The sequence below is a fragment of the Zonotrichia leucophrys genome, chromosome 7, assembly GCF_028769735.1.
Source record: "Zonotrichia leucophrys gambelii isolate GWCS_2022_RI chromosome 7, RI_Zleu_2.0, whole genome shotgun sequence".
In the NCBI taxonomy this organism is placed as follows: Eukaryota; Metazoa; Chordata; class Aves; order Passeriformes; family Passerellidae; genus Zonotrichia; species Zonotrichia leucophrys.
In genome coordinates this window covers 11125315-11138283 of record NC_088177.1, presented here as the reverse complement: position 1 = coordinate 11138283, position 12969 = coordinate 11125315, and the positions used below count along the sequence as shown (strand labels likewise).

The 12969-nt window shown below is 44.3% G+C and overlaps 1 protein-coding gene across 17 annotated transcripts in view; it reads right to left on the bottom strand.

Annotated features, from left to right (window-relative positions):
- Window positions 1–12969, bottom strand: part of IKZF2 (IKAROS family zinc finger 2) — a 114914-nt gene that overhangs the window by 42916 nt on the left and 59029 nt on the right. For 14 of the 17 annotated variants that reach the window (XM_064718062.1, XM_064718057.1, XM_064718064.1 and 11 more), the window contains 2 exons: window positions 10130–10396; window positions 243–410 (listed from right to left, as the gene is read on the bottom strand). In XM_064718062.1, coding sequence (XP_064574132.1) covers window positions 243–410; window positions 10130–10396 — 435 coding nt within the window. Of the gene's footprint in view, window positions 1–242; window positions 411–10129; window positions 10397–10687; window positions 10785–12969 lie in introns of those variants that run through there. The other 3 variants (XM_064718072.1, XM_064718066.1, XM_064718069.1) reach the window with 3 other exon arrangements.

Genomic DNA, 12969 nt, shown 5'->3' with positions numbered 1-12969 from the left:
AAGGAGACACAGAGGGAAATGCGATAGCATCAGCAGAGGAGCTCAGTTACACAAAAGGAGAGGTGTGGCTGAACCACAACTTTTCTGATTCACATCAAGGCTTTCCCAAAGCTGAGAGCTGCACTCTCTGAAGAGGACGGTACAGAGCCAGAGCTACGCTTTATTCTCACTACCTGCTGCTGCACTGGGACAGTAGTGATAAAGGAAGGAAGAGGTGTGAGGAGAAGCCGAGGTGGGCTCACCAGAGTGTGTCCTGAGGTGTCCTGTGAGGGCGTCCCTCCGCCGGCAGGCGTAGCTACAGAAGGGACATTTGAACGGTTTCTCCCCAGAGTGCAACTTGATGTGCCTCAGCAGGTTCCCCTTCTGGGTAAAAGAAGCTCCACATTGGTTACAGTGGAAGGGGCGTTCACCTGGAAGGGAAGGGGAAGGGAGAGAGCTGTCAACACACATCGGAGGATGCACAGAGGCCACTTTCCCACTCTGTACCAGTGCCACTGCACATGGGTACAGTCCCCACCACCACCATCGCACGGCACTGCTAAAGTCAGAGGCCGTTTCTTTTGCACAATGGGCAAAGCCTCCAATAGTGATTTGAGGCTCTTTCCTTGAGGTGATCAATGCTTCCTGGTTTTCTTGAAAGTTCTTCACCTCAGAGCTTCTATCCTTCATAAAAGATGAGCTCTGCTGAAAATTTAGATCCATAGCTGTGGTTTTGCACTTATATTTAGAATAGGTCCAATCCATATGAGTATTCAGAACTGATCATAACAACTGGACCTCAGCAAAGGTGTTAAGGTCTTTGGTTCAAACCAAACCTTCTGCTTGCCTAATACTTTAACTGATAGCCCTTTCTAAAGGCTGCTTTGCATTGCTAGAGTGACATGGAGGGCATGGATGCAAAGTGAGGATCAGGGTTGCAAGCTCTGGGCAGTACTGCAAGTGTAGAAAAATCTTATACCATTAAACTGTAAAGCAAGCAAATTTGCACTCTGCACAAAACAAATTAACAAGACTGATTTGATGAAAAACTAACAGAAATCCCAGACCTTACTCTATCACTTCATCCCATGTCTTCACACACACTCACACATACATCCAAAGCTTATTTTTATGTTAAGCCTTCATATTTTCCTTAGACAGTGGAGATTGGGTCTGTTAAAAAAAATCCACCATTAAAAAAAAAAAAATATTATTTAGGGGAAAACCCCTGATGAACTCACACAGGCTTTGTGGAACATGATCAAAACCATACTCTATCAACACTTGTTGAGGACAGTGAGACTGTTCCAGCAGTCTTGCACAGGCAGTCAGCTCTAATCTCCTGCTTATGTCCTGCTGAGCAGATCAATTGAACACAAGCATACAGTTGTGCTAGTCACTTATCTAAGGGCCTTACTGCAGCTGGACTTTACAGCACAGAATTCCAGAATGCTTTGGGTTGGAAGGGACCTTAAAGCCCATCCAGCTCCACCCCCTGCCACGGCCAGGGACACTTTCCACCATCCCAGATTGCTCCAAATCCCCTCCAGCCTGGCCTTGGACACTTTCAGGATGGGACAGCCACAGCTCCTCTGAGCAACCTGTGCTGGGGCCTCACCCCCTCATAGGGAAGAATTTATTCCATATACACCTGATTTAAATCTACCCTCTTCCAATTTAAACATTTCCCAATGTCTACACCAAGCAGGGCCCCAGCTCAACAAGGTCTTGATCATCAAATTCCACATTTATCACCTATTACAGAATCTTGGCCTGGGACCTTCTGAGTTTGAATTCAGTGGCCTGAAGCACAGACCTTGTAAAAACAAACACATTCTGTGATCTCTCTTTTACAATTGCTTTAAAACAATTACTCCCTTGCTGGACAAAATGAATGCTACCTGTGTATCAAAGTAGTTCAGGTGTCTGTCTAGGGTGAAATCCAAAACACATCTGGAGATTCAAATGGAAGGAGAGGGAGGGAGAGAGCTCTTACAGATGTCCACAAGCAATTCTTGTGTCAGCGGATCAAATCGCTGCCAGGACTATGATGCTGCCAGGAGGGCAGCACAAGGTGTGCCATGCATATGCCAGACTCTGCAACTTTATTTCACATGTGGGAGATGGAAATCACATCTGAGGCCGCCACAGAGGTACTCAAGGAGATACTAAGGTTCCTACAGTCTCACTGAGAACATTATGGAGTAATAATAATAAAAAAAAAATCACAGCATAAAGCTCTTCTTCCAATACTCTGAACACAAGCTCATTAGAATTGATAAAGAGTTTGTGGTTTCCCTTTCAAACTCCCACACTATACTTAAATGATCTGATTAGCCATTATCTTCTTTTACATCATTTCAAAATGTCTATAACAGAGATCTGTAAAGAGACTGCAGTAGAAAAATACATGGGGTTTTTATTTTTTTTTCTTTTCTGTTTTGCTTTCGCTGTCTGAGAAAACAGGCAAAACCCTTTCCTTTGACACATTTCTGAGTATTCTGGAATGATTGCTTCAGTTTCAGGATGACAACATGAAAGAAGGTAGCACGTTTCTTACCAAGTCTAAAGTCTTTCCTTTTACTCCTGCTGTATTTAAAATTATGCAGCTACTGCGTTTTACCCAGTACATCACCCACTTATCTCTGACATTTTGGAGGCCACATATGAGCAGGTATTACTCCCCCAAAATCTGGCTGCTCTAAAGATGCTGAAAGCTTTCAGTCAGGAATTCAAATAGCCACTGCACCACAGTTTGATGGCAAAGACGACATGAAAACACTCACCACAAAATCACCCGGAGTCTGCTCCTCTCTTGCAACAGCCAGATCCGCTCCAATAGCACACTTTACCTTAAATAACCTTTGTATCTATTTAAAGGCAGCCTGAATTCATTTCTCCTACTGGCTCCATTCCGGGTAAATAGCTGCTTTGATGTGTTTGTTACACTTTTGTCCAATCACTCGATTCCAGCTCCTTGTTTAAGCTGCAGGCTTGAGGGATGCAATTTTGGTCACACCTTCGTGCTATTGATTAGCAGCTTTTACATTTAGCACAGCTAATCTGAGAGGCCATTAGCCAATAGAAGGGTGCACAGAGCAGTAAGGACTGCATAGCCAGAAGATTCTGTTGGTTTTCCAAGAATTGTGCTGTCTGATGCCCACCCCAGATACTAGCAAACAAGCCTTTTTTTATCACTTCAATGCCTTGAGAAGACTGTGTTCCAATTATTTCTCCTGCTGCCTTTTCCTGGTAGTTTTGTGAACTGTTCTCTGGAATTATTACTTACCAGTAACAACATAACAACCTTGACATCCTTATTCACCTCCCTCACTTTTCTGTGAAAACTCAGAGGTTTTATCCATAAGCTGAAATCAATCATACTTCAAACTAAACATCCACTCACAAAAAGTCTTTAAACACAGCTTTTCTCTACATGATGATCCCTGACTGTGCTTTAAGTGTTTTTGGGGGGTGATGGCAACACAGACATACCCAGAACTATGGATCTATTAAAGGCAGCACACACGACTCCAAGAGAATAATGAGAATTATAAGCATGGTGTGCTTCCCCATCACTTACAGCTATGTATTTCCTGCTTGACTCTATGTACTTACACTGATTTAATAAAATAAGAACTCTGCTGAAAGGCAGCTAAGCAAGCTTTGCGCTTTTCAGCACTGCAAACTGTGTGACTGCAACTTAACTACAAAAAACTTTTCGTCTACTTTAAGTGTAAAACCTCTTCTCTATTATTGAGCTAAACCGGTGCAGAAATGCCTCCAACTCAGTGACTTTCAGAGTGGCAAAGGGGGGAGGGAGAGCCAACCAAATAAAAAAAATGTTTCTTTTCAACTCCAGATTTAGAGTCTAAAGCCAGACAAAACCAGGAATGCCTAAAAACCCTTGCTCTCCAGCAGAGGGAATTTAATTACCTAAGTTAGTTCAGGATTGGACAAGGCAAGATAAGCCAGAGTTGCCAAGTATTATCTTTCCTAAAGGCTTTGTAAGAGGGACTTGTGCCAGGGAATAATTAAATTAATAAATAAATACATCCATAGAGTTTTATCATTTTACACTTAAATAAAATATTAATTAAAAGGTATTATTTCAATATTTGCCTCTAAGTTATAGTAATATACTGCTGAAACCTCACAGTTCACTGTTAACATGCATCCATTACTGCTGTGTCTCCTCCAGGAAAACCAATAACGAGTAACAGTAATGAAATATTACTGCTCTTGAGTTACACAGGTATCTGAAGCGCACAAGTTAACTTGCTCTCATGTAAACAAATCCTGAGACAAATGGTGAGTGGCCCCCTGAAGAGGACAGGCAGGACATGGGCCTTTCTCTCACAGCATCTTTCATACCTGACAGCAGGATGGAGACTTCACTGCACAGCTACGAGAGCTGCCTGGCTGATACAACCTGAAACCAGGCGAATGAACCGATGAACTTCCTACTAATAGATTTCACAGATGTCAAATGTTGTTTCACAAAGCAAACCAACTCCTTTTTCTGCTTAATTGGAAGCTTCCCTGCACAACAGCACTCCTTTCCCGCCTTGGCACGGAAGTGCTGTGCACGAGTTTCACTATGAGTTAACCTTCTTTGAATCTCAGATCAGTGCAAAACACTGATATTTTCGCAGCAAAGCTGAGAGATTTTCTGTATTAAAACAGAAATTTGTCTGAGGATGTTTGCATAGACCTGGCAAACAAGGAGATTTAGATTTTCCTGCATTTGTCCCTTTGAAATCAAACGGGGAGCAACTCACAAATTAATGCACTGGTTCTCAATAACACAGTCAGGGAATTCCTGCAGCAGCAGTCTTGCTACATAAAATCCAGGTCCAGAGGGGCTTCAACATCTCTCCTGGTTAAATGTGTATCTGGGAACTCAACCTTTTTTGTGTGGCAGATACTTTTGATATGCAAAGTACAGCTTAAGTACTTCTCAAACGGGATTTTTCCTTTCCAGCCTCTTAACACAAAATTACTGTGCCCATGTTGCCGTCAGAAAGTATTTGCTCTTGCTACCAATACCAATTTTCACCCTTCCACAATAAGCTTTTTGTTAATATTCATTTTATTAAAATGAAACATTTCCCCTAATCCATCAGATGCTGCAACTGCTGTGACTCTGCTCTGTCCCAGGAACACAGGGGAATTATCAGCAGTGCTCCCAAAGCAGTGACAGCAGCTCCAACCTGCATTTACCCAAACGGGACACAGAGCAGCAGACTTTGCTCCATTTCTCTGTTTGTTATTCCAAGGACCATAATTACCTCCTTACTGTTCTATTTGATTCATTCAACAGCCTGCACATCACATGAAATCAGTGATTTTAGTAGGGGTTTTCTTAGGAAAAAACCTGCTTCCAGACAGGGCAATTTATTATAAAACAGTAGTGACAAATCTCTCGTGAAAAATTCCTGGGAAATCCTGGGTGATTTCCAATTGTTCTCTGCACAAATTTATGACTGCATTCTTAAGACAGAAAAATCTTTTAAGTGAACTTGGCAAAACTATCAGAAGAATTTAGTTATTGAGAACTGCAAGTAAAATTCATCCTTCTGCCCAGAGCAATTTCAAAAATCTCAGCTCCCCTTTGTTATGCTTAAGTAGGAAAAGAGAGGACTTTTCAGAAAGTTAGACTTCAGAACCTAAGTAGAAAACTGGACTTTCATAAATTTAGCCCTAAAATTTTTGATTCAGCACCAAATCTTTTAACATTGCAAGAGACAGGAAGGCTGCACTAGATTACAAATTAGAAATTAAACCAAAAAACCCCTCTCTGCCAGCAAAATGAGGGAGGCAGTCCAGTGGAGTCATCAAAATGTGTTTATATGAACCATTTGTTTAAATTTGCTCCTGGTTAGCTGCTCAGGCATACCAGCCTTTTGTATAGAACAACACAACTGGGCTTTTCCCTCATTTATTACTTCTGTCCTAAAAACTTGAAGTCTGCATGTTAGAAAAGTTAAATTGCATTCAGAGTTCCAGGGTTCATAAATTCAGTTGTTACATGGAGGGTGCTAAAGCAGAGGTTGAACATCCCCCTCATGGGCACACAACTCATTTCACTGGCTTATGGTATGGAAATTCTTGCGGAGTCCAAGCAAAGATCTGAGACCATCTTGCAGTTAACACCCCAAAAAAAGCCTAAAAGCAACATACAGCAGCCCAAAGTAAGAGAGGGGCAGGGCTGACATCCCCACTGCCTCTGCCCAGGCTGGGCTTTGCCACTGTGCTGCTGCTGCAGCCACACAGAGAAAGCATTTAACCTCTGTGCTTCATAAAACAATGAGGATGAGAATTTGTGGAATCCAAGTCCCCAGAAGTGTCCAAGACCAGGCTGGACAGGGCTTGGAGCAACCTGGGCTCATGGAAGGTGTCCCTGCCCAAGGCAGGGGTGGAATGGGATGAGCTTTCAGGTCCCTTCCCAAACCATTCCATGATTCTACGATGCCAGCCTTCCCTTAGAAATAAAAACCATTTCAAAATCTAGCAGTGAACTGGATAAGGGACTGGATGCTACAGCAGAGAAAAAAAAATTTAAAAAAAGGGTCACAATTGGCAGCAAAAGGGAGAGCAACACGTGGGCCTCACAGAGCACAGAAGTATCAGCACAGCTATAGCAGAATACGGTTCCTGTTTTACCAGAAACAAAGAGCAAGGAAATTTGAATTCAGGCCCACAGCAGAAAGCATAAAGAGGTGAGAAAACACTGAGGTTCTTTCTCATGATCTCAGAAAACCTGGATTATTTGCCTCTTGTCCTTCCTCCCTTCCCTCTCCATCCCAGAGAACAAATCCCTGGAGTATCCAATGCCAATATTCTATGACCAAGTCATCTCCTGCAGTAACAAAAACCTGAGAGAGACCCTGCAACTCGAGGAATGTGCTGTGGAGTATGAAATTTGGACCCAAAGAACACAGTATGGGAAAGGAGGGGAATAAATGCAGCTCATGCTATTTTTCTGACACAAGGACGTGGCACATGAGGGAGGGGGTTACCCTGCTCACTAATGCAGGGATTGCATCACACTCAATTCCCACACCAAGCATTTGATTTATCTTCTGTCAGCAGTGACAAATAAATAGAAAGGCCTTCTCCTGGTGCCCAGGCAGAGTACAAAACCACTTCACCTCAATTAGCAGGTTTTCAGAGAAATGCTGTGTTTGGCACAATCAGCAGAGCCATGGGCCCTGTGATGGAGGGGCTGCAGCCCAGAGAATCACCCAGACCACAATCTGAGGGATGAATGAGCAATTCCCAGCTTGAGCTACCACAGGAAGGGGTGACTGCACACCAGGATCCGAGATGGGACACTGAGCTCACCTACTCTGGCCTCACCCATAACACACATTATTTTCCCCATGCCTGTATATCTATTTGACTAAACTACCATAATCTGGCAGGGAAGACAACTGCTCTTCAGGAACAAAGGAATCATGGCTGGAGAAATGCCCCTTTCTGTGCATAGCACAGACAGAGCCCACAGCACAGCTTCTTGCCAAGCCTCGATCCCCTGTGCAGGGAAAGCTGCACTCAGCCCAGCACACACACAAATTACAGCCTCTGCTCTGGAACCACAGCATTTTGGGTGACTTACATAAAATGCTGACAGGTTTTCGGGGAAGGGAAAAGCACTTCAGTTTCTGCCAATGCAAACAACTGGCCAGATCATGCTCTGGTTGTGTGCAGTTAAAGAAGAGAGGAAAGCAGGATTCAGCTCCCAAAACATGCTTAAGTTGGCTTTGAGAGCTAGGGATGTACATGCCACTTGGATTAGCTGATAAAGAATGTCATCTGTTTCCACTCACTAGGGACAACCTCCCTTCTCTCCGCCATTCTCCCTTGGGCTGCAAAACCAGACTATCCACAGGTCAGGGCTCATTCCAGAGCTGGGGCCAGCCCATCACGCCCCACTGCTGAGGAAGTGGCAATATATTTTAAAATACTGCACTTTACAAGACAGATACCAGCAGTACGTTAAAAATATGCCTCAAAATCCAAGATGTGGAAATCCAAGCAAACTTCTCCTTCTGTTGTGGACAGCAAAGTAGCAGCATGTATTAAAAAACAAACAAACAAAGTGGAGGGGGAAAAAAAATCCTCTGCGAAATTTGCCAACTGGTTAACCGAGAACAGAGAGCACCGAGCTGCGCATTAAAAGAAATTCCATTTCTATATGCTTGAAATCATCTGTATAGAACAGCACATCCCAGCTCCTCTGCTCTGATGGGAAAAGAGTCAGAGCTCTCTGAGGAACCAGCAGTAGCCCCAAGGAAAAAGCTACCAGTTATGCAATTGCTGCCCATGCACCCGCAGACGGCCGTCTCGCCCGCACGCAGAGGAGATTTTGTTTCTTTCGCTTTGAATTTACACATCTTTCTTTTCACATGAAAAAGGCAGCTTGTCTGTTTTTTAAAAGATGCACCAGCTATTCAGTATCTCAGAAATTCAGACCATTTAATTAAGTACCTAAATCTAAATTTAGCACAGCTAGTTTAGCTGCTCGAGTTCAAATACACGGACCCTGATGCACCTACAATACATATGCTCAGATACGTGCAATCGCCAGTGAAAACTTGTCGGGAGGTTGAAAGCTGGAGACTCAGTCTGGTACATTCTGGTTTCTTTTTCCCTCTTCTAGTAAGAGCACGTCAAATTGTTAATCAAGGTTTTGATTGTCCAGCTAATGCTTTTCCCCTCTCATAATTCCTGTCTAAAATCATGAGTGCGCCATAAACGATAGTGCCACGCTTTGCATTACACATTTAGGTCAAGTTTTTATCAATACAACTCATATACAGGAGATTAACTATGTAATATATATTTATTATTCCTCTGAACAGAAATTCTATTGATTTCTTGCCCATCAAGGGCACACTACTGGACTACAAACTACCAGGTTTACAAAGGGATTACACAGTCTTTCTTACTCTAGATCTCCACCTTTCTTTTTATATCTTCACTGCGTGAGTCTCTCACCCCATTAAATAATAGCAAAGATAAAAAGCAAAATATCCAAAAAATACAAACAACAAACACCCGCTGAGGCTCCACCACAAAAACCTGTGCTTAACCTTAATAAGATTTAAGCATGTATCCAAAGTTAAGCGTATCTTGAAGCCCTTCAGGTGACTTACATGTGCTTAAATCTCATAAAAGTTAAGCACAAGCTTAAGTGCTTTTTTGAATCAAAGGTAGACTGCTGCAAGACCAGAGAGCATCATCTTCTGGCACCACCTGCACACTTCTCTTGGAGGTGACTGTTGCTCCCACCTGAGGAATGGGCAGCACAGGGGAGTGAGTACCAGCTTCCTGGGCACACCATTTTACCATTTTAGCCATAAATCCCCCAAAATACCCCAGTTTAAGCTCAAGGCCTTGTTTTTCAAACCACAAAGACCCACCCAATCAGCATATTGCACAGGTTCCTAGTGTCTCTTAAATTCCCAAACCCAAAAGCCTGACAAGCTGTTTGGGGCTCCAAATGGTAATAAAATAAAAAAAGAACAAGTGCTGGGAGGGACCAAGCACTGACATTTGCCTCTAGAATGGCATTGAGGTGGGGCAGGGGGAGCCAGGTGGGTGCCTCAGCTGAGGTCTCCCTGAGGGAACTGTCCCAAGCAGCAAGCCCACCCTGGCATCAGGATCGCTGGGTAATGAGTGTCCCCCCCAGGGTCTGCTCATCCCAGGCCCAGCCACTTCCAAAAGAAGTGTGAGATGCCCAGGAAGCTGCTGGTCTTGTCCCCCTGTGAGCACCTCCAATGGCAGAACATCTAAGACTCCTTTAAAGGCTCAAAAGCTTTGCACTGCACACACAGGAACAACACGAGCCACCTTGCCAGAGAATGACTCCCACCATGGTGCTCCAGTCAAGAACAGCAAGAAAAGCAATTTCCAGACTTTTGCGCTGTTTTTAAGAACAAAAGGCTGGAAATCAAAGTAAAGGAAGCACCATGCTCACCAGCAAGAGAGCAGCACCAGAGTTTGGAAAGCAGGAAGAGAAACAAAACCGATGGAGCCCATTTTCCCCCTCCCCAGCCTCCTGCTGCCCCAAGAATGAAAAGGGAAAAGATAAGAGTTGTCAGGTAACATCAACACCGCCACAGATTTTCTTTCAGCTGCTTACCAGTGTGGCTCCTTTTATGTACCATTAGCACATTGGGCCCAATGCAAACCATGCCACAGACGTCACATTTCAGTTTACCATTGGGAAGCCGGATTCCTCCCTCGCTTGATAGCTCCTGCATCTTTCTGTTATCCACCATCTCGTTACTCCCAATGAAGGGATCTTCCAGGCTGCTTCCTCCATCATGAGCTCTGATAATGTCTTCATGAATCAGGGGCTTCCTGTCAAATTCCTCATCACTTTGCATTTCTAGCTTTACTGAATTTGCTGAAATAAAGAAAAAAAAATAAAGTTAAACCCATGTATTTTCCACTTCCCAATATAATAATAAACTTTTTACTGTTATTAATATTAAATCACAACCTCGAAGCTCAAACCATCATGAGTCTCACAGTGGTGATGGCATCATAAGTTAAAACTACTCATTTCTTTAAGCCTTTGGTTTGCTTTTTTTCAATTCCTAATTTCTATCCCTATTTTAAATCTTAAGAACTCGGGTACAGTGTGACCCAGACACCTGCCAAAAATTGCAGGGATGCAGCAGGATTAAGAACTGACCTCCTGCTTCTCAACTTGAACCACCAGAGTTGCCTTCTTCTCAAGGAGACAAACCCAGAGCTGCTCCTTGCAGGCCTCTCCTGCCCAGTGCCCTGAGAGGCAAGGTTCCCAAAGGCACAGCACAAGGAAACAAAGCAGGACTGTTCCAAATGCAAAGATCTAGTGAAGCCAGGCTTGTGGGCTGTGCCAGTAATCTCCCAATCACCCTGCCTGCACGGACAGGTTCCCTGATGGAGGGGAGACCAGTCTCAGGATGAGCCTCCAGTGCTTTTTTGCTCCCACCTTCTGATTCATGTCAATGGGACACTGCCAAGGCAAACAGGGCTGCAGCAAAGCCTACATTGCTGGATTATTTATATTTGCAAGCGAAATACGTGCAGTTGAAGACTTTCACATCTGCCTTGTGAGACTGGCAGGCTCACTGCTGATTTCTGTGATCCTCAGGTGACAGGATAAACCTCCTCTAACCACTGAGAGCTTGTGGGATCAGCAAGCCTTTAAAGGAAACAAAAGTACCGAGTTTTTTTCACAAAGGGGTGTCAGTGCAGGGGTGTTTTAATCACCAAATGCCCCAAGAGTTGGTCAAAGCTGCCAAAAGGCCTGTCCCAAAGTCAGAGTCTCCATCCACAGTGTCAGCCAGAAGGCAAGCCCACGTGTCTGCTTCCCTAAGCCTTGATCCTGCTGAGGGGTTTAACAAGGAGGTGATTCAGCCTTCATATCTAAGCAGTCTTTGACCTCTGTACTAAGGCCATTGGCACGAGCGCTGGTGACAGCAGCAGAGCTGGAGCACAAATCTGTGCCCTGGCACTGCCCAGCGTCACCAAACTCTGGCCACATGTCCCATACCTGAACCAATGACAGAATTATAAGTGAACAGTCTGAGGCATCACAGTCTCAAACAGCTGGCCTGGAAATGTCAGAAGAAAAAAACCCTACTATTTAGAGTTCCTCCTTCATCTTCCCTTCTTCCCCTTCCCAGAAAACACAGGGCTCAGAGACTGATGTTGACACTGCAATTCTAAATCACTGCTGTTCCTACCAGGGAAAGCATAATACAGAGTAAAGGAACCAGAGACCAAGTGATGGTAAGATGTTTCTTTTTAATCATAAAACTGTTGAAACATCTTCCACTACTCATCAAGGCACTAATGGGAGCTAAGAAATAAAAAGAAAGTATGTTATGACAAAACCCATCCAGAGCAAGGACACTGCTGCATCAGATCACAGCAGACCAGTATCAGCACAGGCACCGCCATCCAAATGGTCTTTTGTAACTACAAAATATTTGAGTGCATCACTTAGAGAAGGGAATTAATTTTTTTTTTGTTGCCACAGAGATGCATTTATTGTTCTTAAAAGAGTAAAAAACAGCCCAAATTGAGAGGTCAGGGTCAAAACAAACTGAGAGGTCAGCTAGGATGTGGCTGCAGGCAGTGAATCAGGACAAGAGGAGGCAATTGGCATGGGGCAGCAGGAGAGGACTGGCCCCACCATGGCAGCAAGAGAAGCCATGGGAAGCCATCCCGCCCTGGTGCCAAGCCCAAGTGGCACAGCCAACAGCCCTCTGCCTGGGAGGATCCATCCTTTTTGAGCAGAAAGGAGGAAGAGCAGGAGCTCTGGGTCAGGCTGTCAGGGAGAGAGCTGAGGTCCCAGACCCACCTCCCCATGGAAAGCACACACTGTGATTTATGACAGCCCACTTTCAGAGGGAAGGAATGGCAGTTCCCTCTAATAATAGCAGTCTTTTGGAGCATTCAGCAAGCCTGAGAATGAAGCCCAAAGAAACAGTTCGCTGGCTTTAGGAGCAGCGTTTCATACACTCGGCCACACAAGTAGCTACAGCAGAGCCAGAAATAGTGCCCCGGGCTCCTCATCTAAAAGCCCAGGTTGCTGCCACGAGCCTGCACACTGTCCTGGCACAAAATATCCAAAAGCAACATCCCAACCGTTCATATTTACATGTACTCACAAGTCTTGGATCTTGCATGTTTTTTTACATATATAAATTTTTGTCTGTTTCTCTGATTCGGAGTAATAAACACTTGAGTGCACTTAGTGCTGAGCACCACAACTTCCCATTCACAGCTGTGGAGCTCTGCCTGCTCAGCACACACGAGAACAAGGCTGGGAGAGTTTACAAATGGGAAGACCACTTACTTTACCTTGCTTCCCCTAGCACTTCTTTCTGCTGAACGACGCTTTCATGCAACAGGATGAGCAGCACAACCAAGCAACGCGAGCCATTTGCTGAAGCACAGCCTCCCCACAAAGCCCAAGGAATT